Source organism: Oryx dammah, unplaced genomic scaffold (genome assembly GCF_014754425.2).
Source record: "Oryx dammah isolate SB20612 unplaced genomic scaffold, SCBI_Odam_1.1 HiC_scaffold_19, whole genome shotgun sequence".
Lineage (NCBI taxonomy): Eukaryota > Metazoa > Chordata > Mammalia > Artiodactyla > Bovidae > Oryx > Oryx dammah.
The window spans coordinates 49529431-49554687 of NW_024070203.1; the positions used below are offsets into that span (position 1 = coordinate 49529431).

The 25257-nt window shown below is 43.5% G+C and overlaps 2 protein-coding genes and 1 long non-coding RNA gene across 11 annotated transcripts in view; 2 read left to right on the plus strand and 1 right to left on the minus strand.

Moving 5' to 3' along the window:
* Positions 1–16967, minus strand: part of JPH1 (junctophilin 1) — an 86458-nt gene extending 69491 nt beyond the window's left edge. For all 7 annotated transcript variants that reach the window (XM_040262062.1, XM_040262061.1, XM_040262059.1 and 4 more), the window contains exons 1-2: positions 16321–16967; positions 9967–10726 (exon numbers count right to left, since the gene is read on the minus strand). In XM_040262062.1, the coding sequence (XP_040117996.1) occupies positions 9967–10726; positions 16321–16699 (1139 nt within the window). In that variant the 5' untranslated portion in view covers positions 16700–16967. The remainder of the gene's footprint in view (positions 1–9966; positions 10727–16320) is intronic.
* A 214-nt stretch (positions 16968–17181) lies between these two features.
* Positions 17182–25257, plus strand: part of GDAP1 (ganglioside induced differentiation associated protein 1) — a 49364-nt gene continuing 41288 nt past the window's right edge. The window contains exons 1-2 of one of the 3 annotated variants that reach the window (XM_040262066.1): positions 17182–17298; positions 17707–17911. In XM_040262066.1, the coding sequence (XP_040118000.1) occupies positions 17909–17911 (3 nt within the window). In that variant the 5' untranslated portion in view covers positions 17182–17298; positions 17707–17908. The remainder of the gene's footprint in view (positions 17299–17706; positions 17912–25257) is intronic. The other 2 variants (XM_040262068.1, XM_040262067.1) reach the window with 2 other exon arrangements.
* Positions 18765–20266, plus strand: LOC120879040. The gene is made up of 2 exons (XR_005724693.1): positions 18765–18847; positions 19451–20266. It is a non-coding gene; the product is annotated as an uncharacterized LOC120879040 (long non-coding RNA).

The following is a 25257-nucleotide window of genomic DNA, read 5'->3' on the forward strand; positions in this document are numbered from 1 at the left end:
GAGTGACTCTCTCCCTCTCTCTCTCACACACACACGCTAACTAAACTCATAGCAAGGTGCGAATCATCCAATAGGTAACTGCTTTTTAAAATTTATACCAACCAGACACTATGACTGAATTAGACCCTAATCATAATTTTATATTTACACAGTAAGAAATCAGTGAATATTGCAAAGAACAATTAGAATTAGTATTTCACTGAGATAAGAACCTTATAAAATGGGCTGGTAACCAAGTATCTGGGCTTCCCAAGTGGCTCAGTGGTAAAGAATCTCCCTGCAATGTAGGAAACACAGGAGACATGGATTCAATCCCTGAGTTGGGAAAATCCACTGGAGGATGAAATGGCAACCCACTCCAGTATTCTTGCTGGGAAAATCACATGGACAGAGGAGTATAGTCTATGGGGTCTCAAAGAATTGGACGCAACTGAGCAACTGAACATGCACGCACACACAGAACCAAGTATCTTTTCTGGGACTTTAGGCCAGACTGTTAACATGTTAACTGACAATGGACTGGGGTTAGAGGTTACTCTTTCAGGGTATTTGCATCTTTTACAAGGTAACTTGTCAGTCTATAGCTCAACTGACTCCAAAATCACTGGGATGAGCTGGAGGAGGTGGGAACAAGTGACCAGGGCTGGTGGAGGGTGGATGAAGCTCCACCGTCTGACATTCCACCATCCTCACTCTTGAATCCTAAAACCAAGCTCCCATAGGATTTTTCATCATGTTTTGACTAGGAGGCCCCACCCCCATGAATCGCAAACCTTTCCCCTAACAGATGGAAGTAAATAGATGAAATCTTGAAATACTAATTCCAAAAAGCTTCCTCACCAATATTTAAAAAATGAAGCTGACAGAGATATCTAGACCAAGCAACTGAGATCAAAATTTGATTGACCTGATATTGTAAAGAGGCTTCCCAGTGGCACTAGTGGTAAAGAATCCGTCTGCCAAGGCAGAAGTTGTAAGAGATGTAGGTTTGATCCCTGGGTTGGGAAGATCCCCTAGAGTAGGAAGTGACAACCTGCTTCAGTATTATTACTTGGAAAATTCCATGGGCAGAGAAGCCTGGTGGCCTCATATGGTCCATGGGGTCAAAAAGAGTTGGACACAAATGAACAAAATTAACAAAAATTTTACTTCGTTTTTAAAAAACAACAACAAAAAAAATATAACAAATGATGTGTTATCTCTAGCATAACTGATTGTTTCAAAAATACTAGAAAGTGGATTAATTGTATTTTACTTGGCTTGAATAAGTTTCTTTGGGTGCATAGGGAAATTCTAAGAAGATTTGACTTCAAAGAGCTCTACTACTTTCAAGGCAATCTTGATTCCTCACACCTTAATTAAATTTCTGATAAAGCAGCTTATTCTGAGTTGAGCATATTATATGAATAAATATGAAACACCAACCGAAACAGAAGGGCAAAATTATTAAAAGCTGATTTGGTTGTAGTCTCAAGAGGCCATTGGACTAAAGCTGAGTGACTTACATAAATACCTTTGGCATTTGTTGGATCCTGTTCCTAAACACAATGTTCATATTTCATCTATAATAAGAAAAGCATCTCAAAGATTTGCAAGGCACTGGTCTTGCAAGCGTCCAGTTTGGTGTCTTGAGTAAAGTGAGATTGGCAGAGTCAGCTTAATCCATGATGGAAAGTTGTGAGCAGGGTGCTGGGGCCGCCTGGCAGCTGTGGCTCCCAGGCGTCTGCCCGCTAGGTTAGCATGTGCACAGAACTGCCACTGGCCCCCTAAACAGAGCTTCTCCAGGGCAAAGCGCAGGTTCACACAGAGCCCACGTGCTGGAACTCGAATGCAATCACACTCCAGCCTAACGGTAAACACTATAGCAGGGTGGTTTCCACTACAACCAAGTGGTACTAAAAAGTATCTGCTGCCTTCATTTTTCATATTGACTGGATCAGTCAAGTGTCATATTTCACAGTTCACTGAGATGGAAGCTGCTAAAATCTGGACTGTCTGCAGCAAACTCAGATTTCAGCAGTTAAAACCAGGCCAACATGTGTCCCCAAAACCTAGCTTCTCATCACTCTGGATTGTTTTTTTCCCTCCAGTCCTCATAGCCGGTTTTCACCAAATAGGTCTCTGCAGAATTGACTGTCACCTCACGGCCCACTCCCTCCACGCGCGGCACCCTTCTCCTCACCCTCGATGCTCCGTCACAGTGGAGAGCCGTGCCTACACTATTCAGGGTTTCAAAAGGAATGTTTCTAATGGCTCTAGAGTGTGGCTAACTGTGCGGTCATCCCAGGATGACAGACCAAGACCGAGTTTCATTAAATCGGAATTACTTGGACCTACCTGTTAATCATGAAAACTCAGGCTCACCTCAATGCCCCAGGGTTTCTGAATGGGCCTGGCACTGGTAGGGCTGGATGCAGAATTTTTTAAAGAAAGATCTTTAGAAACGAGATGACCTAAGAACACTTTACAAGGTGCGGGTAACAGTGTGTTCCGATGTCACGTGTAATGACCTGTTAAGCCACCAAGTTACGTAAGGTCAGAGCTGAAGGAGAGGAGCGGGCGTGGGCCTGCTCTGGGTCCCTGAGTTTGGCTTCTAGATAAGCATTATAGCCAGGCTCGGCCCTCTGTCCGTGGGCACAACAGGTCTGACACAGAGGTCATCTTTGTGGTTTCAGCTGTCTCTTGGCACACTGCAGAATTCTCAGTGACTGCTTGGGCCCCTTAAGAAGTCCTGGGCTTTGTGATAGGAAGAGGAAGTGTGCCTTTCAACAGCCTGGAGAAGAACGTGAGGAAATCAGAACAGGCACCTCACTTGCTCCCACGGGAAATGGGCCATCTTTGGTAAAAAGGAGAAATAAGTATTTAAAACTTTTCAAATGGGCAATCCAGGGACTTCCCTGGTGGCCCGGTGGCTAAGACTTGGAGCTGCCAAGGCAGGGGACCGGGGTTCCCTCCCTGGCCAGGGAACCCGCTCCCACACGCCGCAACTAAGAGTTAACATGCCACAGCTAAGACCTGGTACAGCCAAGTAAAAAAAATAAAAAATAACACTTTTATGTGCAATATGAAACCATAACACACACTAAGGGTAATGGTGACCTACATGAATATACCCTAACAGTATGAAGTCCTTGCCCTCTCGTCTTCAGGACAGGACCCTGGTCTAGCCTGGCTTCATAGAAACACATGTGTCATTTCTCTGTTCATTTTCTCTTCAGTCTCAAAAAATCTGATCTCCTGTTGACAGTATGCTGACTCCAAACCGACTGAGGCTTCTGGGAAAGGGGTGGGTGTGGAGACGGACACACACATGCAAATGTCTGCACACAGGTGGTCAAGCTCAGTAAACTCGAGTCCTTCCCTTTTGCTTAGCCCTATTTCTGCTTCCCAAGCCTTCCTTCCCTTCTTCCTCCTTAGTCTGGCTTCTCAGTCTCCTATCAACCTTCCCTTTTGGGAATGACACCCGAAAGGGCAACACACTTTCTAAAATGTTAACTACACATAGCGATATACAGGTTAAAGTCCCATGACACCCATTCTCTCATTCGACCCTTAAAATGACCCTCCCATACAGAAAAAGTCAAGCATCAATCCCCACTCATAGTAATTTTTCTGCACCTCGGGGCCTGAGTATTATAATCAAGCCTCTGAAATTTGCTTGTAGTGGGTTGGTGAGAACAGGTGGACAAAGGGTGATGGACAGCAAAAGCAGATATGGAAGAACACAAGAGACACAACTAAAGAAAATGCCAATTCTCTCCCCTGTTGTAAGTTCCCATATTTTAGGTGACTTCCCCACAAATTACTTTTTTAACAGACTTTTCATTAAAATGACTTACGAGGCATTATAAGAAATTCAGCTTCCAATGAAAAAATCACTTTTCGCTAATAGTGAAAATTAACCAGAGCACCCATAGAAGAAACAAAAAAAATTCATGGAAAAGGTAACCTAAAACTGTTTTTAAAGATACGATATGGCCACTAATATTACTGAAAATACATAAATACAGAAGATAAACTATAATATTATCAATTTGCAAAAAAGAAAGAGAATCCTCTTGTTCAACAGAATTTAAGAATCTCAAACTCCTTGCCCTTCACAATCACTTGGCAGAAATTGAGCTTTTCCCTATAACTGGTGGCAATAAGTTTAATCTGGATCCATAATGTGCACTGACTCACGGCTGACTCTAGGTTTTAATTACTAATAAGCGAAGCATGAATCTAGTTGAGTAATCTTGTGAGAGACTGCTCTGCTGATTTCGTATTCACTTATTCGAATGAATACGAAAAATGACCCCAAAATCGCTGGACGAGAAAAACTTTCAAAAGGAAACAGCTGAATATTTAGCAAACTTAGACTTCTAAAAGACAACAATAAACTCTTATGTTCTGCCTCATCACAAGTTTTGGTGATGTCAACTATAAAGGATAAGCCAACATTACTGCAGTTAGTAAAAGCTGACTTTCTGGAAATTTCTCATCTGTTTAGGTAAGTGCTCACAGGTATTCCTGACCAGCTCATACTGATGAAAAAAGAAGTTAACAGTACAGCTTAACCAGGAGCTCATACTCCCTGGCTATGCTTTAGTTTTGACACTTTAATGATGTTGATATAATTAGGGGAAAGGCCAGCTGTAACACACACCTTTGCATTTTTTGCACTTCCTTTATTGCCAGATTATACGATGATAAATTGTGAGAAGCAGGTTTTCTGCCTGAGAACTGCGGTTTCAAAACGTCCAGCAAAACGGAATTAGAAGCACTGGCAGAGTTCAAACCCAAAGCAGTGAGGATTTAATTCACTCATTCATCAAATATTTACTAGAGCTCTTATAAAAGTGCCCTGATCTAAACTAGCTGCTGGGAATTACAGATCTGAGCCCAGCCGCCCTCAGGGCCTGGCTCTCCAGTCCAGTTGGGAGAAAACTACATCGCAAATATACTGAAACGCAATGACAATGCAGACTGATTGCGGGAGGTGGGGGGGTGGGAGGGGGCGGGGGGTAGGGAGATCCTCTTTGGAGTGGTTTTAGGTCTAAACCAGAGTGGGGAGCACCCCAAGTGGCTGGCCAGGGGAGCTGAGCAGGGGTACCAGGCATGGGGAGGGATGAGCGAAGACTTTCCTGAAGGAAAACTGTCGCAGCTGAGTCATCCTGGGCAGTGAGGAAACAGAGTGGCATGAAATTGTAAGGTATCTTTTTTCTAAAAGAGAAGTATGGGAAATGGATTTTTCCTATAGGATTAAAACAAAAATACTATGTCATTTTAATATGGAAGTTCGAAACTGGCAAGTAGAGACTCTAATCTCTGGTTCTGCAAATGGACACAGCAAGCTCAGCAGACCCCTTGATCCTGAGGTCGTCTGTGTGCTGTCTGGCTGCTTCCACACACACCCCGCCCCAAAGTGACAAGCACAGCAGGACTGGGCAGGGGACAGTACATGGTCAAGGTGCTGCCATTACCACCGGAAGGGGCACTGATGGTTGGGGAGAGGTTGAGAACAGATGGCCCCACCCCACTAACCGGACTGTCCCATCAGTGACACTTCAGAGCGGTCCTGGGGGCCTCCCAGCCCACTGCCCAACTAGCTGCAGTGAGACTGGCCACAGTCAGTGGGTTAGGGACACTCCCACTCAGCTCCATCCTCCCTTAGTTTTCTTTCTTCTGATCTGCCACAATCAGACTACATAAACACCTATGGTTCTCAACCGCTTTAGGCTTTTTCATCACGGCTCTTCCACCCTTATAGCAGATAACTACTCTAAGGGGCTTCTCTGATGGCTCAGTGGTAAAGAATCCACCTGCCAATGCAGGAGACACGGGTTTGATCCCGGGTTGGTAAATCCCCCAGAGAATGAAATGGCAACTCACTCCAGTATTCCTGCCTGGGGAATCCCATGGACAGAGGAGCCTGACAGGCTACAGTCCATGGGGTCACAAGAGTCGACAAAACTTAGTGACTAAATGACAACAACTTCCTCTAAGTCCCAGATGCTACAAAGCTGTTTTTTTTTTTTTTTCGTCTATGATGCTGCTGCTGCTAACTTGCTTCAGTCGTGTCCAACTCTGTGCGACCCCATAGATGGCAGCCCACTAGGCTCCCCCGTCCCTGGGATTCTCCCCCTTCCTAAATGATCTGTTCGTTTACACAGAAGTGTGGCTCTCCAAAGGTCACTTATTTGCTGTCTTTCAACCAAATGCCTCACGTTAAAATTCTTCCTTAAAATATTTTTCTTGAGGAACAGTCATATGAACGTCTCTCTTAAGGAATTACTGAAGTCAAGAGTTAGTGGAGTAAAAAAATGACCAAATGAGAGAAGTAAATGATACAACAGGGAGTGTGAGGTGATCCCAAGCAGTGCCTCAGGCTCTGCCTCCAGAAATGAGGAGCTTGAGATGTACAGGGCTACTCCCCTTCCTCCTGAACGTTTCTTTAAAATCAAGGTTGAGACACTATCTTAATTCCATGTGATGATTTTTACCCTCAGGACCAAGACAAGTGGGGAGAAAAACATTCTGTTACATCTTATAAACATGGTACTTTTGGAATTAGAACAGAAAAGTTACAGGAGCCCATTATTAGCATCCCTTAAAGTTCTAACTCTAAATGCTAACCTGCAAGGCAAACTCAGTATCTACAGACGGTTGCAACATTTCTATCATCTCCTACCTCTTAGGTGATCCACATATTCCCTGATCTAGAAGAAATAAACGGGTCCATAAGACGACTTCAGAAATAAGCTTCGTGTGTTTCCTAGGACAATGCACCACTGCCTCTTCTAAGAAGTAAAGATCCAGAGATTTACCATGCTTTCCTGAATCTTTGGACTGAAGTTGGTTGGTACCATGTCTCCTGATTTTCCTGAGCCGCCATTACTGGCGAGTACAGTTGTTTTCCCTCAAAGGCTTTGCTTCAAGCTAAAATAAGGTGATGGTACAAAGGTGGATCCATTTCCTTGGGATTTCAGAAACAAGCAACAATCTCTATAGCACAAGAAATAACAGCAATACAACAATAATTAACACTACCAGTCAGGCAAACTGAAGTGGTCAGTAACTATTAACACATCATCTCCCTTTGCTGCTAATGGTGAACCAGCGATTTCAACAGTGGCCGCTGCCAGGAGTCTCACTTTCTAGTTCTTATTCTGCCATCATTGGGGCAGAAAAAGGGGCAGGGAGAGGGGAAGAGTGTCTTTATGTTCTTAAACTTTTGATTATTTTTTAAAGACAAGAACACATTATGTAAATAACAACTGCTAGAGAGGCCAGGAAGGACTGAGCAAGTTGCAAGTCTCTGTATCTGGAGAAGTCATTAAAGCAGAATCTGGAAAGAGACTAAAAACAGTGAAAGTAAAATATAAAAGGTTAACAGGGTAGTAAACTTTTTTTTTTGCCTATTGTGTCATTGAATGAGTATTTTTTTTTTATTGTAACATGAAATCTACCCTATTAAACATTAAGCGCCCAATACTTAAGACTGTAAAGAATCTCCCTGCAATGCAGGAGACCTGGATTCAATCCCTGGGTTGGGAAGATCTGTTGGAGAAGGGAATGGTTACCCACTCCAGTATTCTTGCCTGGAGAATTCCATGGACAGAAGGGTCATAAAAAGTTGGGCACAACTTAGTGACTAACACTTTCACTTATTTTTTACAGTATTATCTCCAGGCACAATGCAGTAGAAAGCTCTAGGACTTTTTTTTGCTTAACATGAAACTTTATACCTTGGAACAACACCTTGCAAATGCTCCTTCAGCCCCTGGCAACCACCGTTTCATTGCTTCTATGTGTTGGACCATTACAGATCCTTCCTGTAAGTAGAATTATGCAATATATTTGTTCTGTGATGGACTTATGTCACTTAACAAAATGAACTGAGCATTTTTTAAAAAGCCAAGTGAAATCTTAAGTAGTTAACTAGCTAAGTGAACTAGCTAGTTAGAAAAAGGTCTTAAGATGTTCATTGATTATAAACTATTATAACACAATACTCGCAGACTATGTAACACCCTCCTCCCCCAAAGACTTTCGACAGAGAGACTGTGGCTAGCTAGGACTTAGATAAGAGTTTTATGAAACTGTTATAATCAGAGATCTTTGCATCACAACCTTTCATTATGTAGGTTCCTCCAATTTTAACTAATCATAAAAGTCAATAATTAAAGCAAGCATAAGAAAGTCATTTGCTAGAATGTCCCGCATAGGTTCATTTTTCACCTGCCAAGATTGAATTACCTCTTGTATATCAGTAGGTGACAATAAAAGGGAAGAAGCCAAGAGTGCATTTCAAATTAGAGAATAAGAACTAACAAAGAGTATCTCACTAACTCTAAAAGTTAGCTGAGGGCCACAAAGGCTAGCAAGGTTACATGTGCCAAGTAGCCTATTGACAAGCAATGTGAAAAACAAATCAATGCAATGCTCGGTGATCACAGAAAACCATCATCTAAAATAAATGATGCTCAGCAGAGATGAGAGGAAAGACCCTTCCTCAAAGTCTGTGCCTATTAACAGGCAAAATTAACTTTAAAACAGGGTCAGTTTGGGATAGAGATGTGTATCTTGAGTACTTTTATATCTAAAAATATTGCAAAACACAAGATGGCCTCCAGTCTCCAGTGTGTCAGACACTTAAAAGTAAACAGTAGCCATAAAACAGGAGCATTTTTTAAAAGGAAATTTCAGATGTCTGGAAATATTAAGTTGAACAATATGAAATGGCCATTTTTGTATATTAAGTCTGAACATCAGAAATTTCACGTGATTCCGCCAAAGAAAAGGCAGGGCTTATTAATTTAATGTTAAGAATTAAAGTTTGAAGACATGCTACGAGTCTTTGGTTTCATAAGGTTTACTTCAGTGGGAGAATAGTACTAAAGCAAGAAAAGGATTTTCAATATTCTGTGCTAAAAGTATATCTCAAATCACACAGATCTGGGGCCAGTCAGTATTTGCTTAGATAAACCTAAGAATAAAGTTTTCCATGTATAACCAGTCCTTTTCCATTTTTGTCTAACATATGACATCCAACCCTACTAAAATTTTCTATTCCCAATCAATTTCTCCACCCTCCTGGTTGAATGCTTGAATCCAGCTATTAATGGTAAAACTTTAGGTGCATGGACCTTCTGTGCCCACATACACCCCACTTCTCAATCTATTATTCACTGCTTTCTCCTACTCACTCCAGCCCTTCTCTACCACTCTTTCTTTCAAACTTGGCACACTGACAGTCCCATCTGTCCATGTCAGGCTCTCCCCACCTCCTTCCTTTTAATACACCAGTGATCTAATCTTTCTTGCCTAGAATGGGGGGGATTCTGCTGAGCCCCAATCCCTCTGCCTTTCCCATGCAGGTGAGTTTTGCTGTTCAAAGAATGCTTGACGGATTTTGTCATATACCTCTCCATTTCTGCCTTATTTAGACCTTGATCACTTGCTCAAAACCAATTTCACCTAGAAGGCATCAATAAACAGAATGTGAATGTTATAAATGAAGATAATTTTCTAGGGAGGAGTTGTACACACCTGCAACTTTAATGTTAGAATAAAAAAGTTCACCTACACTGGGTAGGTTTCTATGGATATTTTCTTCCCAGCACACGATGTACCATGTTCTCTCTGGAAGTATTTCAGGGGTACTTTTTTGTTTTGTCTTTTTTAAAAAAGATCTTTCTGGACTCTGGAAAATGTACATAGGCACTGAGTGAACTCCATCATGTTTAGTATTAAGGAAGTAATTTTAAGAGGAAAGGGACCACAATGCGCCTTCAACACTTTTTCAGGATGGAGAGTGTCAGAAGAGATTCAGGTACATTTCTGCCTCATTCTATCGGGCTGAATTCTTTTCCACTTCTGGTTCTGGAACCTATGCCGCCAAAGGACTGACACACACAGATTATCTGATATTCTACTGTTTCCAGAGACCCGGGCAGTACCACCCCTTCGGCGTTTACATACCTGGAGTTTGCTATTTCCACTTTGGTTCTTGCCATGGCGGCTGCCCGTTGTGCGCCTTCGATCGCTCTGTCCACCTTCTCTCTAGTTTTTGTATTTCTTATTGGTATCAGCTGCTTCCTTATTCCACGGACCAGAATATTATTTTTGTATTTTCCCTCTTCCTTGGAGCCGTCAGGAAAGACCGTGCAGCCGTAGCCGTGCCTCTTGTTATTTGCCCACTCGCCTTCGTACTTCATACCGTTGGAACGCTCGCTGATGCCGAAGCCCGTGCGCTTGTCGTTCTTCCACTCGCCCATGTAGGTCTCCGTGGTGGTGGCGTCCACGTGATCTTCCACGGGGCAGAAGTCACAGTCGACGTCGCCAAAGCTGATGGTGGAGTTGGCGTCGCTGGAGCTGATCCGGCTCATGGCCGCGTCGCTGCGGACCGAGCTGCGCTTGCTGGAGATGGACGACTTGGACTCGGACTTGCGCAGTTTCATGCTTCCCAGGAGGGAGCCCCGGCGGAAGAGGCCGCCCTTCTTCTTGCCAGAGAGCTCGGCGTCAGCGTGAAAGTTGAGCACGAAGCCGCCGCGGGTGCCGGCCGGGCTGTCGGCGGCGGCCGCGGCGTCGTGGAGCACGCTGCCATTGCTCTGCTCGCTGCGCAGCGAGGCCAGCGACGTGCGCAGCGGCGAGCGGATCACCGTGGCCATGCCATAGGGCACGCTCTGGCGCACGCCGTAGCCGTGCCGCATGCCGCCGGCCCACTGGCCTTGGTAGGTACCTTCGAGAGAGCGCAAGAGAGCACAGCATGAGTCCGGGGGCCGCAGATAGGCCGATGGGGGCGTGGATGCGCACATGGAGAGCCCTGCGCGGGCCAGAAACTCAAGGCCCAACCCCCCCCACACTGCCTAGTCAACTCTAAGCCATGCTTCGGAAATTCCCTTTGTGAATCCCCATCCTGAAGTGTTGTGTCTAGACCGTCTCTGTAACTGTATGTCAGCTTTGGGGATATAGATGTATCCCCAAACGAGTGTGCTGCTTAGCTTTGGTAAAACTGAGAGGAAGCCAGAGGAAAATTAACACTCTTAACCCTATGGAATTCATCTCAGAGCAAAGGTGTGCCGGACAGTGCCCATTAAGACTTTGTTGACACCATTTTTTCAATGAATATTATGCCTTCTCAGGAATAGGATAACCTCGAATCTAAATCTACATAGGTGTTTCCGATAGGTGGTTTTTTTTTTTTTTTGCCTTTCACTGAAAACATTTTACAAAGCACTGACTTCTAATACAAGAGTGTGATCATTAGAAAACTTTTCTCCCCTGAAATTAACACATCAAAACCCCCTCTGAGGAAGGCAGTGCAATAGCAGACGAAGAAATGAGCTCTATTTGTGAGCTGTAGTTTTACTAATTTAACTGAAAAATGAAAGACTTCAGGTCTGGCAGTTTGACATTCCAACAAGCTCAAAGACCTAAAATTATTAGTGATCTGAATGCTTGGAACATGAGTTGTCAAACAAGTTTTCTTACATTTTCTTTCTACCACATTCATCATGTTCTTTTAGGGCAGGGAAAACTATTTAATATTCAGGATTATTATTTAGTTTTGGGTGATCCTTTTTAAGCTGAGAGGGATTTGACAAATAGAATATATATTCTGAACAGAGTGAACCATTATAAAAAAATGGGCAATTTAACATTTTGTACTTCCAAGTGAAAAGGTCAAGACCTGTCCCGTATTTGCTAAATTTCTGCTTTCTTCTGGTCATTCTCCTCATGGTTTCCCTAGCTTCTGCCCCTGTACTGTGAACTACATCCTAAACTGGAAACATTCTGAGGGCAGGCATTACTTCATAGGAGAACACAAAATTCCCACACTCCTCGCAGTGTGTCCTCTGGTATGTAGATGTTTGATGACTTTATAATCAGGACTGTGGTGGCTTAAAAGCATGCACTATTTACCTTTGGGAAAACTAAGAAAAGGTCAGAGGAAACTTCCACTCTTAACATTATGGAATTCATCTCAAAGAAAGGTGTGTTTGACAGCGTACATGAAAACTTTGTCATCACCAGATCATTTTCTCAATGAATAGTATGCCTTCTCAGGAATATGATAATCTCTAATTTAAAGCATTTGTTTTCAGAAGTTTTTCTATTAAGTAAATTAGCAAAGACATTTAAAAATTAACCTGGAGCAACTTCCTAAATCATCTTAGGAGGAACTGGATGTTAAGAGTAGGAACTTAGAATTTTCTCTTCTAAATTGAGTCCATTTCCTTTTAATTAAAGGCAAATTTTATATTAAACTAGCCGTCCAAAGAAGTTACATGAAAATTTTAAGACGTAATTACTTCTGTATTCCTTCTAACTCACAAATATTATAGAAAGTAAATCATAACTGTTTTGACTTCTTTCAGTTTCTGGTTATATAGAGTTACTTTGCAGTATACTTTTCATTTCAGATTGCCATGAAAAAATTTCCATTGAATGGCATACATTTACTTTTAAAATACTGAGAAGTGCTGCTTACTGATTATTTCATGCACTTAAAAGTTAAAGCCATAGTGGCTCCCAAGTCAAAAGTTTTGACTAATTGCAAGACTACCATCTCCCTCTGTTCATTCTGACATATTTTTGGTATATAAATAGACAGCAGCAGGGTGACAATGATATATTGGGTTGGTCAAAAAGTTCATTCAGGTTCTTCCCTCATATATCTGACAAAAAGCCCAAACAAACTTTTTGGCCAATCCAATACAAAGGGGGTCTGGTACTGTGAATGTCATACTCTGGATAGATCTTAACATCTTAACCTAACATCTCAGAACTTCTGAGGAGGTGGGTGGGCCATGACTTTCCCAAAAGGATAAACCCCAAAGGATAAGACACTCAAATACAACATTTCAGATGAAGAAGCTTTCTACTCAGTATTAGCCATCTCCAAACACCACCACTGTAACCCAGAAGGAAACTGAAATTACTAGAAAATTGCAACTGACTTTCCCTTTGCCTAGATAGATAAAAATTCAAGTTCTAAGATAAAAGTTATACAACCTGACTTATATGCACTAAAACAAACCACCTTATTTTAAAATATTTTGTTTAAATAAACAAGGAACACTATAATCATTCTCCTCTAACTTTTCTACAAGTTAATTTTGCTAGAACAACTTCCAAACATACTGTTGGATATCAAGAAGTACTTACACTTTTAAAACACAACCACACTATCTTAGGAAATGTTTAACACTGAGGGGAAATTAACAACTAGTTTCCTTAATCTGCTATCTCCAAAATAAGACTAGTACTTAGAATTTCCAAAGACACGTTGCTTGAAAATCTAAGTTGTTTAAGGCAATAGCAATAACTAGAAAGTTTAAGTTGTTGCTTGACTGTAGTAGCAGAGAAGGCAGAACAACGGCATTGCCTATATTCCCATCTTACCCTGTTGAGGAACATTGCATGGAAGAATTCCTCCATATAATTGCTAGAACCTAATTTACAGTCAAAGTGTTAGTGATTCATCTTAAATTTAAAGTAGGTTTAGTTTAGTCAATGAACTTAAGTGGGGGAAAAGGGCCTCTTTTTCCTTACGAAGCAGGTGCGTTCCACCTGCTCCCTGCTGCTCAAAGTTCTAATTAGTTCCTCTCAATTTCTTACATATGGATGCATAGCTCATAAGTTTAAAAAATATTTTTACGGATGTTCTATGACTTTTCATCTGGGAGCTGATTTTCTAGATACAGCCATTTTCACTAAATAAGTTTGTAGTGGAAGACTTCCAATTCAGAGAGAATTCCAGTCAAATTTAGATTTAATGTGCCAAATTTAAATCTACATGCTATGAATGAAAATGTGCATGGACAGGAATGCATATAATTAACACAACAATGTATCTTTCTAGATATATTCTAATAGTTTCATGACAGGTGAAAAAAAGGAACCACAGCAGGATCCGAATTTTTACCGAATATTCTGGGCAGCTAGACTTGGATTTTGGGAGCACTGTACTAACTATTCTTACTTAATATTCAGGGGGTTCTATTTCAACAACACTTCATACTCACATCATTAGTAAAATAAACCGAGTGATAGTTGTCAATGGAATTACAACTTCCTTCCTTCTGAGTTTAACATCACCACAAAATACATGCAATCAGATTTTCTTAAGTCTGACAGAGGCTGCTAGGGATGGACTTGTGGTGGTGCAGAGGCAAGAAGAAAAGCTTGTGGAAGTGATCTGTCTTATTGTGGCCAAAATCTTTGCAGGAAATAAGTTATAGCAATACACTTCCACTTAGAACCCCATTTTATGATTCAGGACTTTCTAATTAACTGATTGACATATGAAAGAAATTAACAGTAAGAATTCAATAATGATTTTTAGGAGTCTCCCCCTGCCCCTTTCCTAATTGGTAGCATATTAGTTTGTTTGTTTGTTTTGGTAGAAAAAGAAAACCACAGTCCTGTGGTAATGCCAAATATTGAGGTTTTTAAAAAATTCTTTTAAAAGTTAGTTTTAAAACAGAAGGCCAATTATCCATAGTCACCCTAGACACTTATTTGAGCTTCTGCAATACATAAACAGAGGACGTTTACTGTGCTATATATATATTTTTATTGCTAGGCATAATGAATACTCTAAACCAAGAGATTTTGTTTAATGAGTAGTAACTTTAAAAGAAGACATTTATTTTTAGCCTTCCAAATACTGAAGTAAAAGAACTATCCACCACCTTCTTGAAAGGTTGTAAAATAATGCACACGTCTGAAAGATAAGATTTGCGTTCCACTTTTGAGCGTGGAATTTAGTTATATTGTAGACCGGGGCCTCTGATAAAATCCAGTCACAAGCTAACACATTTATACGGGTGTCAACTAAGGTGCTCTGTGCCCATTGAGAACATTTAAGGGCCCTAATTAACTACTGTGGAACTTGAAACTCATACAGCCCATACACAATTATTAGAGACAGCACCCCCCCACTTTCAATCCATGAGAACTATATCCTTTATTTATACTGTAGGACGAAAAGATGTCCTTTTTAGCCAATCCTACCATGCTGCCGGTTTGTATTTGAAACACGGCCCAAGTGTTCTGAGTAAGTGAAGTGTACAAATTGTATAAGCTTTTATATAAGCAGTTGCCTGACTGGGGTTGCACTGGGCTGGACAAACTTTTAATTGGGCCCCTTTAATATCCTCCAACTCTGGGCTGCAGAATTCTGAAATGTGACAACCCTTTTCAATTATGATTATTATCAGAAACTGTGTTTTGCCAAAGCATAAGCCATTCGTCCTTCTCGGTTTATTACACAAGCAAATTCATCAGGTTTTGACACCTGTATCAATAATATATACTTTTCCTGGTTGGGGGGAAAAGGGGGGGGGCTATGCTCTATTATATACAAAATTTCTTTTGCAAAAATTAGTAAATATTAAAATTAGGTGAATTTTGCTTACAGCCAGCATACTGTTTTCCATCGCACACCTTAGGGCAAATCGGCGATTCCCTACTGCTATTCTCAGGAGTGAAGTAGCTGTTAATTTAGCTATTATAGGAATACACCTTTCAATTGTATTTTTTAAAACATAGACTTCACTGTTCGTTTCTAAAATGTTTTCCTGGTAATTTTTCCAGATATCTCCAGATCAACAATGACTACCTTCTTTTGATAGAAAACCAATACTTTAAGAGAGCGAAGGAAAACCAGAAAGAAAACCCCGCATTCTTTGAACCCCACCGCATCAGGTGGCCTCTCCACTCCCCAAACTACGATTACTTTCCAAATGCACTTCCGATAAGGAACAATTCCCCAACATCCCAGTTGTGGGGTTCTGACTTCTATCTTTAGGCCACTAGAGGACCAGAGGCGAAATACGACTCCACGTGAAACCAATCCCGGGAGCTGTGCGCCGCGACCGCCAGCCTCCAAGCCCAGGGTGCTCGCTCTCACTCCACGGGAGTGGCGATTTCAAACCCGGCCGGGAGAGGGAGGGATCAGGAACGTAATGTGACGGGCTCAAGTGACAGCGTCCTCTTCCCAGTCCAGCCCTCCCGGGCACGCTCCCTCCCGGTGGCAGCGCAGCGCTGGCGCCGGCCAGGTGTCTTCACGCCTTGTTCCCCCGGGTGTGGACACACCGCCCGCCCCCAGAACCGAGTCAGATCCAACCCCCGCGCACCCGCCGCGTCCTACCGCCCCCTCCCGGGGAGAGTGGCCGCGGGAGGAGGGTGGGAGGCTCCCCCAGGTGTTTTGGCGGGTTTCGGGACACGTGCTCCTCGCGTCCTCCCCGCGGGCCCGCAGTCAGGGGCAGAGCCCTCCCCCCAGAGCCCAGCTCGCGGGGCAGCCGAGCCGCCAGCGACGCAGCTCACCTCCGTCCCCGTAGGTCTCCACGCCGTACCCGTCCTGCAGCCCGTTACTCCAGGTCCCCTCGTAGCGGGCGGGGGTGCACAGGCTCTGCCGGACCCCGTAGCGCCCCTTGAAGCCATGTGACCACTCCCCCCGGTACATCCACTTGCCCTTCGTCTCCACCCCCAGCCCGTGCCGCTTGCCCTGCGCCCAGTAGCCCTGGTAGGTGTTGCCGCTGGGCCAGGTGTAGCCTCCGACCACCTCGAAGCCGTGCGACCAGGAGCCCGAGTACTCGCCCTGGCCCTTGGGCCCCGTGCAGATGCCATGCCCGTGCGCCTTGCCCTCCTCCCAGCCGCCGCAATAGGTGCCGCCATCGTCGAAGTCGAACCTTCCGCCCGTCATTCGGGGGGCAGCCCCGGCGCGCTCCCCGCGGGGGCACGGACGCGGGCAGAGCTGGGCACGGCAGGGTGTAGCTCGGGGGTGGGGGCCCGGCGGGCGAGCTCACGACAGCGCCCCGGGCAGCTCGTGCCGCCGCTCGGCTCCAGTCCGACGCCGCCCCCGTCCTCCCCTCTTCTTTCGTCGCCGCCACCGCCGCCTTTCTCCTCCAACTCCTCCTCCTTCGCCGCCGCCGCCGCCGCCGCCGCCCGGGGCCAGCGCCGCGCGCGAGAGGACAGCCCGGGCTACGGAGCGGACCTTCAGCTGCTCCTGCCCGCCCACGTGAGCCGGGCGCCGCCCCGTGCCCGCCCCTCTTCCCCTCCCCAGGCGCCGAGGCCCGGCCCCGCGGCGCTCCGCTCCCTTGCCAGCTCCCCCCGCCCCCGACCCTTCCCCCAGCCCGGGAGCCACCGCTTCCCTGGCGGGCGGGCAGGGGGACGTGGGGACCGCCCGGCGCTGCCGTGCGGAGTAGCGGGATACGGGTGGGCGGCGAGTGTGCCCAGGGGCGCGCCCGAGTGCCCGCCTGCCTGGAGACCGAGGCGCGGGCGTGGAGGGCGGCGGAGGCTCCGGTGTGTGTGTGTGTGTTTGGGGTTTATCACCGTGCTGGAGCGCCTAGAAGTGCGGCCACGTGTGTGTGGAGGGAGAAAACTCCGAGGCGCGTTTGTCTGCATGGGCTTTTCGTAGTTGCCTGTTTTCCGGCATTCCAACTTGTGTACCGTGGCGTTTGTCATGCTCAGCTGTCACCGTGAATTAACATCCCCCGGAGAGATGGTTGCATGTGAAAGAAGTCTGCGACAGCCTAGATGTAATTGTGCAGAATGTTCTTTTACACCTACCCGTCTTGAAGCACATGTGTTTGCATTTCTTTAATGAAGATACGGGGGGGAGGGCAGTGCAGTTTGAAAAAGCACAAAATACATAGGTTCGATTTTTTGGTTTGTAATAATAAAGAGGATGTTTTTAATCTGTCTATGTAGGGATTTAGGTATTCGCGTCCACCTCAGAGCCTGCTCCCTCTGAAGTGTCCTGTGTTCTAACAACCCTCAGCCCGGAGCTGCGTACTCAACAGGCAGACGGCTCAGTCTGTGTATGTTGTCTGAGTGTCTGGAATGTACACCTGGTTCCTCTCCAATGGCACCCACAATTTAAGAAAGTAAATAGACGCTTTCAAGGAGAAACATGGTAAGTAAAACACTGCTCTAGACTTACAAAGTCTGTGACCTACAAAACAGGGGACAGGTGTCAGCTGGTCTACTTTCCAGCTACAACACTGCTCGGTTGAATTCACTGTACACAACTCTTTTAAACCTCTATTTCTTCATCATCCAAATGGGAATGTCAAGATTTACCTTTCACTTTCTCTCTGTTAAGTAATAACTGAATTTATTGTGGGGGCAGTGTCAAGCCAAACATGAGAGATTTGTTAATAGGCGAGTTGAAACGTCAGTATTGCCTCTGGGTAAAAGCAGGCACTAGTTTCAACCTCACCCTTAAAATCCCCATGGGAGACGCCTCTCTGTGGTGCATAGCCAGGGTCTTAGGTTGGCCTTTCAAGGACTCTGCTCTGCACAGTATTTATGGTATCCCTTAGACTTAGAAGCTTTTGCATGACAGAGTAAGCACCAGAGGCTGCCAAGGGTCCTCTCACTAGGTTCTGATAATCAGATGAAAATATAAGGACAGGTGTCAGGGAAGGCAGCAAGGAGAAAAGGAATCTAAACCGCACAGAAAAGGAACTGAAACTGACCTTGATTGGCTCTAGCTCAGGACTGGAGCTGGCCTTTCCTGCTTATCTGGCTGAAATAGTGAAAGAAAAATTTCAGTTTACACAGAACCAAATCACCAAAGAGGATTAGAAACCTTCATCCATGGTGCTGCCTACAGAGTTGCCAGGAATAGTGCTTACCCTAGTGGCCTGAAATAATTACGCACCTTGCTCAGCATCTTGTCCCTGGACTGGGGATTGATTTAGGCCACTGGGAAAATGAGGGCCCAGGATTTCGCAGCTGAACCATAATTCCATTTTTCTGTTACGGGGCACACCAGGATCAGGAGCTACTGTAGACATTTCCGTCTATTTTGGGGTTCTGTTTGATATGAGAAACTGTGATTGCTCAGGTCAATATACTTTTTTTTTTTCTCTCATATTTGAACTGGCTCTCTTTGTAGAGCAACCTTTGTTTCTTTCCCTTTTTGATTTTTTACCCACTCTTGTTTTAGGATCTACATACATGAATATTTGAGGTTTACACTTTTGTTTGCAAGCATGGTAGAACCATTTAATGCTGTGTGTGTGTTTGCATGTGTGCACTCAGTTGTGTCCGACTTTTTGCGAGCCCATGGACTGTAGCCCACCAGGCTCCTCTGTCCGTGGGATTTCCCAGGCAAGAATACTGGAGTGGGTTGCCATTTCCTTCTCCAGGGGATCTTCTCCACCCAGGGATCAAACCCACATCTCTTACATGTCTGGCATTGGCAGGCAGATTCTTTACCACTGTGCCACCTACTCTTCCTAAAGCCCTCAGGCAGATGATGGACTTTCTGAAATATACAGCACAGAGTGAGTTTCTGGCTTCTATAATAGATGTGAGTGAAGTCCATCTATAGTAGATGGACAAAGGGTGGTGGTATGGACACATCCTGGGAGAATATGGAGATTTGAGGATGACAAAAGATATGACCATTTATCCTTTAATCTCTTCCTCTTGCTATCCCTAATAGATGTCTTCCTTGGAAAGACCCTTCATTAAAAGAAAGACTCCACCACCATATGTCTGCTATTAAATTTCCACTAATCAGTCCTAACTTGACTCTGCCACTGACTCTCTTCATGGGTGAAAATTAGTATCTAATTTTTGGTAGCTCACTGAGCAATTTTTGGCAAAGTAACCACTCAAGCCATGCTTCCATTTGCCTGCTGTTGTCCTGGTGGAATGTTTCTCCATTCTCACTGATGTGTTCATTAATGTCAGTGTTCATGTTCAATGGTGGTGATTGGAGAAGACAGGGAACAAGAACCAGGAAGAGGAAGAGGTGCTGACGGTGATGGCCCCGCTCACAGGAGCAGTAGAATAGTGCTGCAGTTTACTAGCTGGGGTCAGTAATGTCCTCATTTTCCCTCTCACTCTGAATCTTTGCCCTGGCTAAGGGGGAGTTGAATTTAGCTTTAAGAAGGGATTAGTAAGAAGAGAATGTGAATGTTGGTTTGACAGGTGGGGTGGGGGAGGCCACTAAAGCCCAGGGGCCAACAGCCACGCTAGCACTTGGTTTTTTTCCTCCATGTTCAAAACCCAGCACTAGTAGGTTTCCATTCTAAAAAAATTTATAACCAAAAGTAAGCCATTTGAATGTGAATGTTACTAACAACATGGTGGTGAGGATACGTGGCTTAAAATTTTATCTTTTTTTTTAAAGCTGAGGCTGTATTTAAAATTTCATTGGTGATTTCCTTTTATTTACACATTAGAATTATTGAGAATTTTTAATAAAACTACAAACGACAGAAAGCTAACCTGGAGGTGTATGTTGTCTGCTGCTGCTAAGTCGCTTCAGTCGTGTCCGACTCTCTGTGACTAAAGTGTGTTTATTGATTCAAAGTGTAAGAAAGCAAATAGAATTAAAATTACTTGATTTATAAGTCAAAGTTAGTATTACTACTGTAATATATAGGATGGATAAGCAAGTTCCTACTGTATAGCACAGGGACCTATACTCAAGATCCTGTGATAAACCATAATGGAAAAGAATATGAAAAAGAATATATATATATATGTATATATGTATGTATGTATAATGGAATCTCTTTGCTGTACAGCTGAAATTAACACAACATTGTTATTTGTAAATCAAGAAATCAAATAGAGGACTGCATGCATGCTCAGTTGCTGGAAGTCATGTCTGACTCTTGACACTTAGTGGACTGCAGCCCACCAGGCTCCTCTGTCTGTAGGATTCTCCATGCAAGAATATTGGAGTGGGTTGCCATGCCCTCCTCAAAACAGAGGATTACTAGCATATGCCTGGAGAATCCCAGGGATGAGGGAGCCTGGTGGGCTGCCATCTATGGGGTTGCACAGAGTCGGACACGACTAAAGCGACTTAGCAGCAGCAGCATATTTATAATAAAGCATTCATGAAAATTTAAGAAATTTTCCCACAGTAAATGCAAAAGTTAAGAAATGTAGCCAGAAACTTTGTAGACAACATGAAGTCAGAAGAGGAAGCAAATTACAAAATTAATGATTTTCAAAACTTTGAGGGAAATTATATTATGCTAGATTAGGTACTAAATTCTTTACATGCATTAATTCATTTAAATCTCATAGTAACCCATTGGTTAGTACTAGTATTATTACCATTTTACAGAAGAAAATCTGGAGAACGGAATGGCTTCCCACTCCAGTATTCTTGCCTGCAGAATCCCATGAAGAGAGGAGCCTGACAGGTTATAATCCATGGTATCGCAAAGAGTCGGACACGACTGAGCAACTACAGAAGAACATAAAGTTTAAGGACAGTTTTGTGCCCAGGATCATTCGAGGTAGAAATGGTTGAGCTGGAATTTAAATTAAATTTGTCTGACTCTATTACCAGTCTTTACTGGTGTGCGGGTGAGAGCTTCCAAATGGGGGAGGAGGCAGGTTAGGTGGAGATGGTAAGGGGTGGTAAAGATGACCTTTTTATTTTATAGAACAGCTACCTGGATAATAGTGATGCTGCTACCTAGAATTAAAGAAATGGTTGAAGAAGAGTAAATTAGAGGTTGGGAAGATAGGTTCATATCGGAACAGATGATCCAGAAATATATCTTAGAGATGTTCAGTAGTTGTTAATACAGGTCAAGAACTAAAAGTAAATTAGTCAATAAGTAAATATAGTTGTCCTCAGTATCTGTGGACCATTGGTTCCAGAACCACCCCTCTCAAATACCAAAATCCACAGTGTTCAAGTCCCATATATAAAATGGCACCGTATTTGTATATAACCTATGCCTCTCCTCCCATATTCTTTAAATCCTATCTAGATTTACTTATAATCACCAATATAATGCAAATGCTATATAAACAGTGGCCAGCATGCAACAGATTTAAGCTTTATTTCATGAAACTTTCTGGAATTTTTTTTTCCCCAAATATTTTTGATCTGCGATTGGTGGAATCTGTGGATGTTGAGTTTGATACAGCATAAGGAGGGCCAACTATAATCTGTGAGCTCCTCTTCTGAAAGCTGTTTTTCAGTAGCCCCTCCCTTTTGAGACTTGTACTATTCATGTTAGCCCACTTTTTAGGAAGCCAGAAACTTGCTCTGTGCTGTGTATTTCAGAAAATCTATCTTCTCTAGATCAGTCTCCTTGTTCATCCAGGACCAGTGGCTTATCTGCTGTTCCCCCACCTCCTGTCACTTCCATTGTCCCAGGCTACCTCAACCTGGCCTCACCATCCATTGCCTTTTTCAGCATCATGGCCTTTATCTTAAAGCCCTCACACACAGCCTGGGACTTCCTCTGATTCACACATAGGTCAGTGCTGAAGACTAGAACTTGACAATCTCACTCGTTGACAACGCTCGCTGGTCTTTCCCTTTCACTGAACAAGCATGGCCTCTTGGCAAAGTCTTCACTCCTTTGATGCCCTTCATGTCTTCCTGGCCCTTCCCTGTCCTGCCTGAAGAACCCTCCTGCATCTTTTCCACTGCACTTTCCTTTCCATAGTGACCTCCTGGTTCATCCCCCTGCCCAGCCCTCAAGCCTAAATCAGTTTCTCCTCCCCTGCTGATAGGAAGCCCTTTCTAGGAATAATCAACATTTACCAGTTGCCATTGCAAATCATGGGTGGCAAACCTCAGACTACCCCCTCCACACCGCATGGCAAATCTCTTCCCAGGAAACTTCTAGAAGCCCATCACTGTCCTCAAGCCCTTCTCAGCCCCAGTTCTTTCCTACTTGTCTTCTTCCTCCTGGAGAAAAAGTGGTAACCCATGGGAACACCTTCCCTCTCTTAAACCTTCCACTGGTTCTCATTTTCTTCCTTTCACCACCATCTCATCGCAGAGGCAAAGATGTCCTTTTTCCTCTCCAAGTTTTGGGTCGATTCCTTCTCTTTTGAATATACTTTAATTTCTTTCCTTCCATCCAACAGAGGTACTCATATGTCTACCATGTTAAGACAGCCCTTATTTCCTGGTCCTGCTTTCACCTCAAGACTCCTGTTCTCAAAAATGCACACCTCCTTGAATGAGTAGGTTACATTCAAGTCTTTCCTTCCCACCTCTCCTCACACCACTTGATGTGGGTTCTACCCCACCAGTCTAGGGTAGCTTGTTCAGCCATTAGTGAGTCACTCAGTCGTGTCTGACTCTGTGACCCCATGGACCATAACCCACCAGGCTTCTCTGTCTATAGAATTCTCCAGGCAAGAATACTGGAGTAGGTTGCCATTCTTTTCTACAGGGGATCTTCCCAACCCAGGGATTGAACTCATTGCAGGTGAATTCTTTTTTGTCTGAGCCATTTAGGGACCTCCCAGTTGACAGCTATGATGGCACCTCTTCAATTCTTCTGCTAGGATTGGCAGCTGTGAATTTGATACTGGTGAACACTTACCTCCCTCAGCTTCTGTAAAACCCACGTCTCTTAGCTTATCTCTCCTCTCCCACCCCCTCTCCTCCCACTTCAGCTGTCTCATTCCCTGTGTGTTTTTCTTCTGATCCCTTTCTAGTCTCCTTAGGCTATCTTTTGTGTCCAAAACATTAGCTTCATGGTGTCCAAATTTTGTGTAATTACTGGATACTTGTTAGCTTATTTTATACAACTAGGCAATCCTGCCCTAGGGGCTAAGAATCTAATTTAGAAATAGTCTAATTCTGATAAAAAAAACATCAGCTGAGCCTTATTTAAGTCTCAAGGTTCTTTGGTTTTTCCTATAATTTGTCCCTTGTGGTCTCTGCCTCTTTTTCCTAGTAGGCAGAGGTCCACTGGACTTAGACAGCATATGTGTCCAATGACAAGGCTCACAGGGAGTTCAGGAAAGGTCTAACAATGAAAAAGGTAATGACAGATTAAAGAGAGACTTAAAATGGTTAGTGGGCTTCCCTGGTGGCTTAGATGGTAAAGAATCTGCCTGCAATGCAGGAGACCTGGGTTTGATCCCTGGGTCTGAAAGATCCCCTGGAGAAGGAAATTGAAGGTGATTTAAAGCAATGGAAAGTTTTCCCATACTCTTGGATTGGAAGAATTAATATTGTTAAAATGGCCACACTACCCAAAGCAGTCTATAGATTTAATGTGATCCCTATTAAATTACCCATGATATTTTTCACAGAACCAGCATAAATAATCATAAATTTTATATGGAATCACAAAAGACCCAGAATTGCCAAAGCAATCATGGCGGGGGAAGAAAAAAAGCTGGAGGTATAACCTCCCAGATTTCAGACAATACCTTAAAGCTACAGGAATCAAAGCAGCATGGAATTGGCACAGAAACAGACATCTAGGTCAGTGGAACAGAATAGACAGCCCAGAAATAAACCCAGACACCTAAGGTCAATCTTTGACAAAGGAGGCAAGAGTATATAGTGGAGAAAAGACAGTCTCTTTAGCAAGTGGTGTTGGAAAAGCTAGATAGTCACATGTAAATCAGTGAAGTTGGAACACTTCCTCACACTGTATACAAAAATAAACTCAAAATGGCTTAAAGACTTAAATATAAAAGAAGGAGACCATAAAACTCTTAGAAGAGAACATAGGCAAAACATTCTCTGATGTTAAGTTGTAGCAATGTTTTCTTAGGTCAGTCTCCCATAGCAATAGAAATAAAAGCAAAAACAGGTGGAACTGAATCAAACTTAAAAGCGTTTTCACACAAAGGAAACCATAAACAAAATGAAAAGACAACCTATGGACTGGGAGAAACTATTTGCAAATGATGCAATTGACAAGGGCTTACTTTCCAAAATATACAAATAGTTCATACAACTCAATAACAGATACCCAAACAGCCCAATCAAAATGGTCAGAAGATCTAAATAGACATTTCTTCAAGGAAGACATACAGATGACTAGTAGGCACATGAAAAGGTGCCCACATCACTAATTATTAGAGAAATGCAAATCAAAACCACAATGAGGTATCACCTTACAGTGGTCAGAAGGGCCATCATTAAAAAGTCCACAAACAATAAAAATGCTGGAGAGGGTATGGAGAGAAGCCGCCATACACTGCTGGTGGGAGTGTAAATTAGTGCAGTCACTATGGAGAAAGTAGTGGAGTTTCTTTAGAAAACTAAAAACAGAGTTACCATATGATCCACCAGTCCCACTCCTATGCATATATCTGGACAAAACCCTAATTTGAAAAGATACATGTACCTCAGTGTTCATAGCTGCACTTTTTACAATAGCCAAGACATGGAAGCAACCTAAATGTCCATTGACAGATGAGTGGGTAAAGAGGTGTTACATATATACAATGGACTAATACTCAGCCATAAAAAAGAATGAAATAATGCCATTTGCAGCAGCATGGATG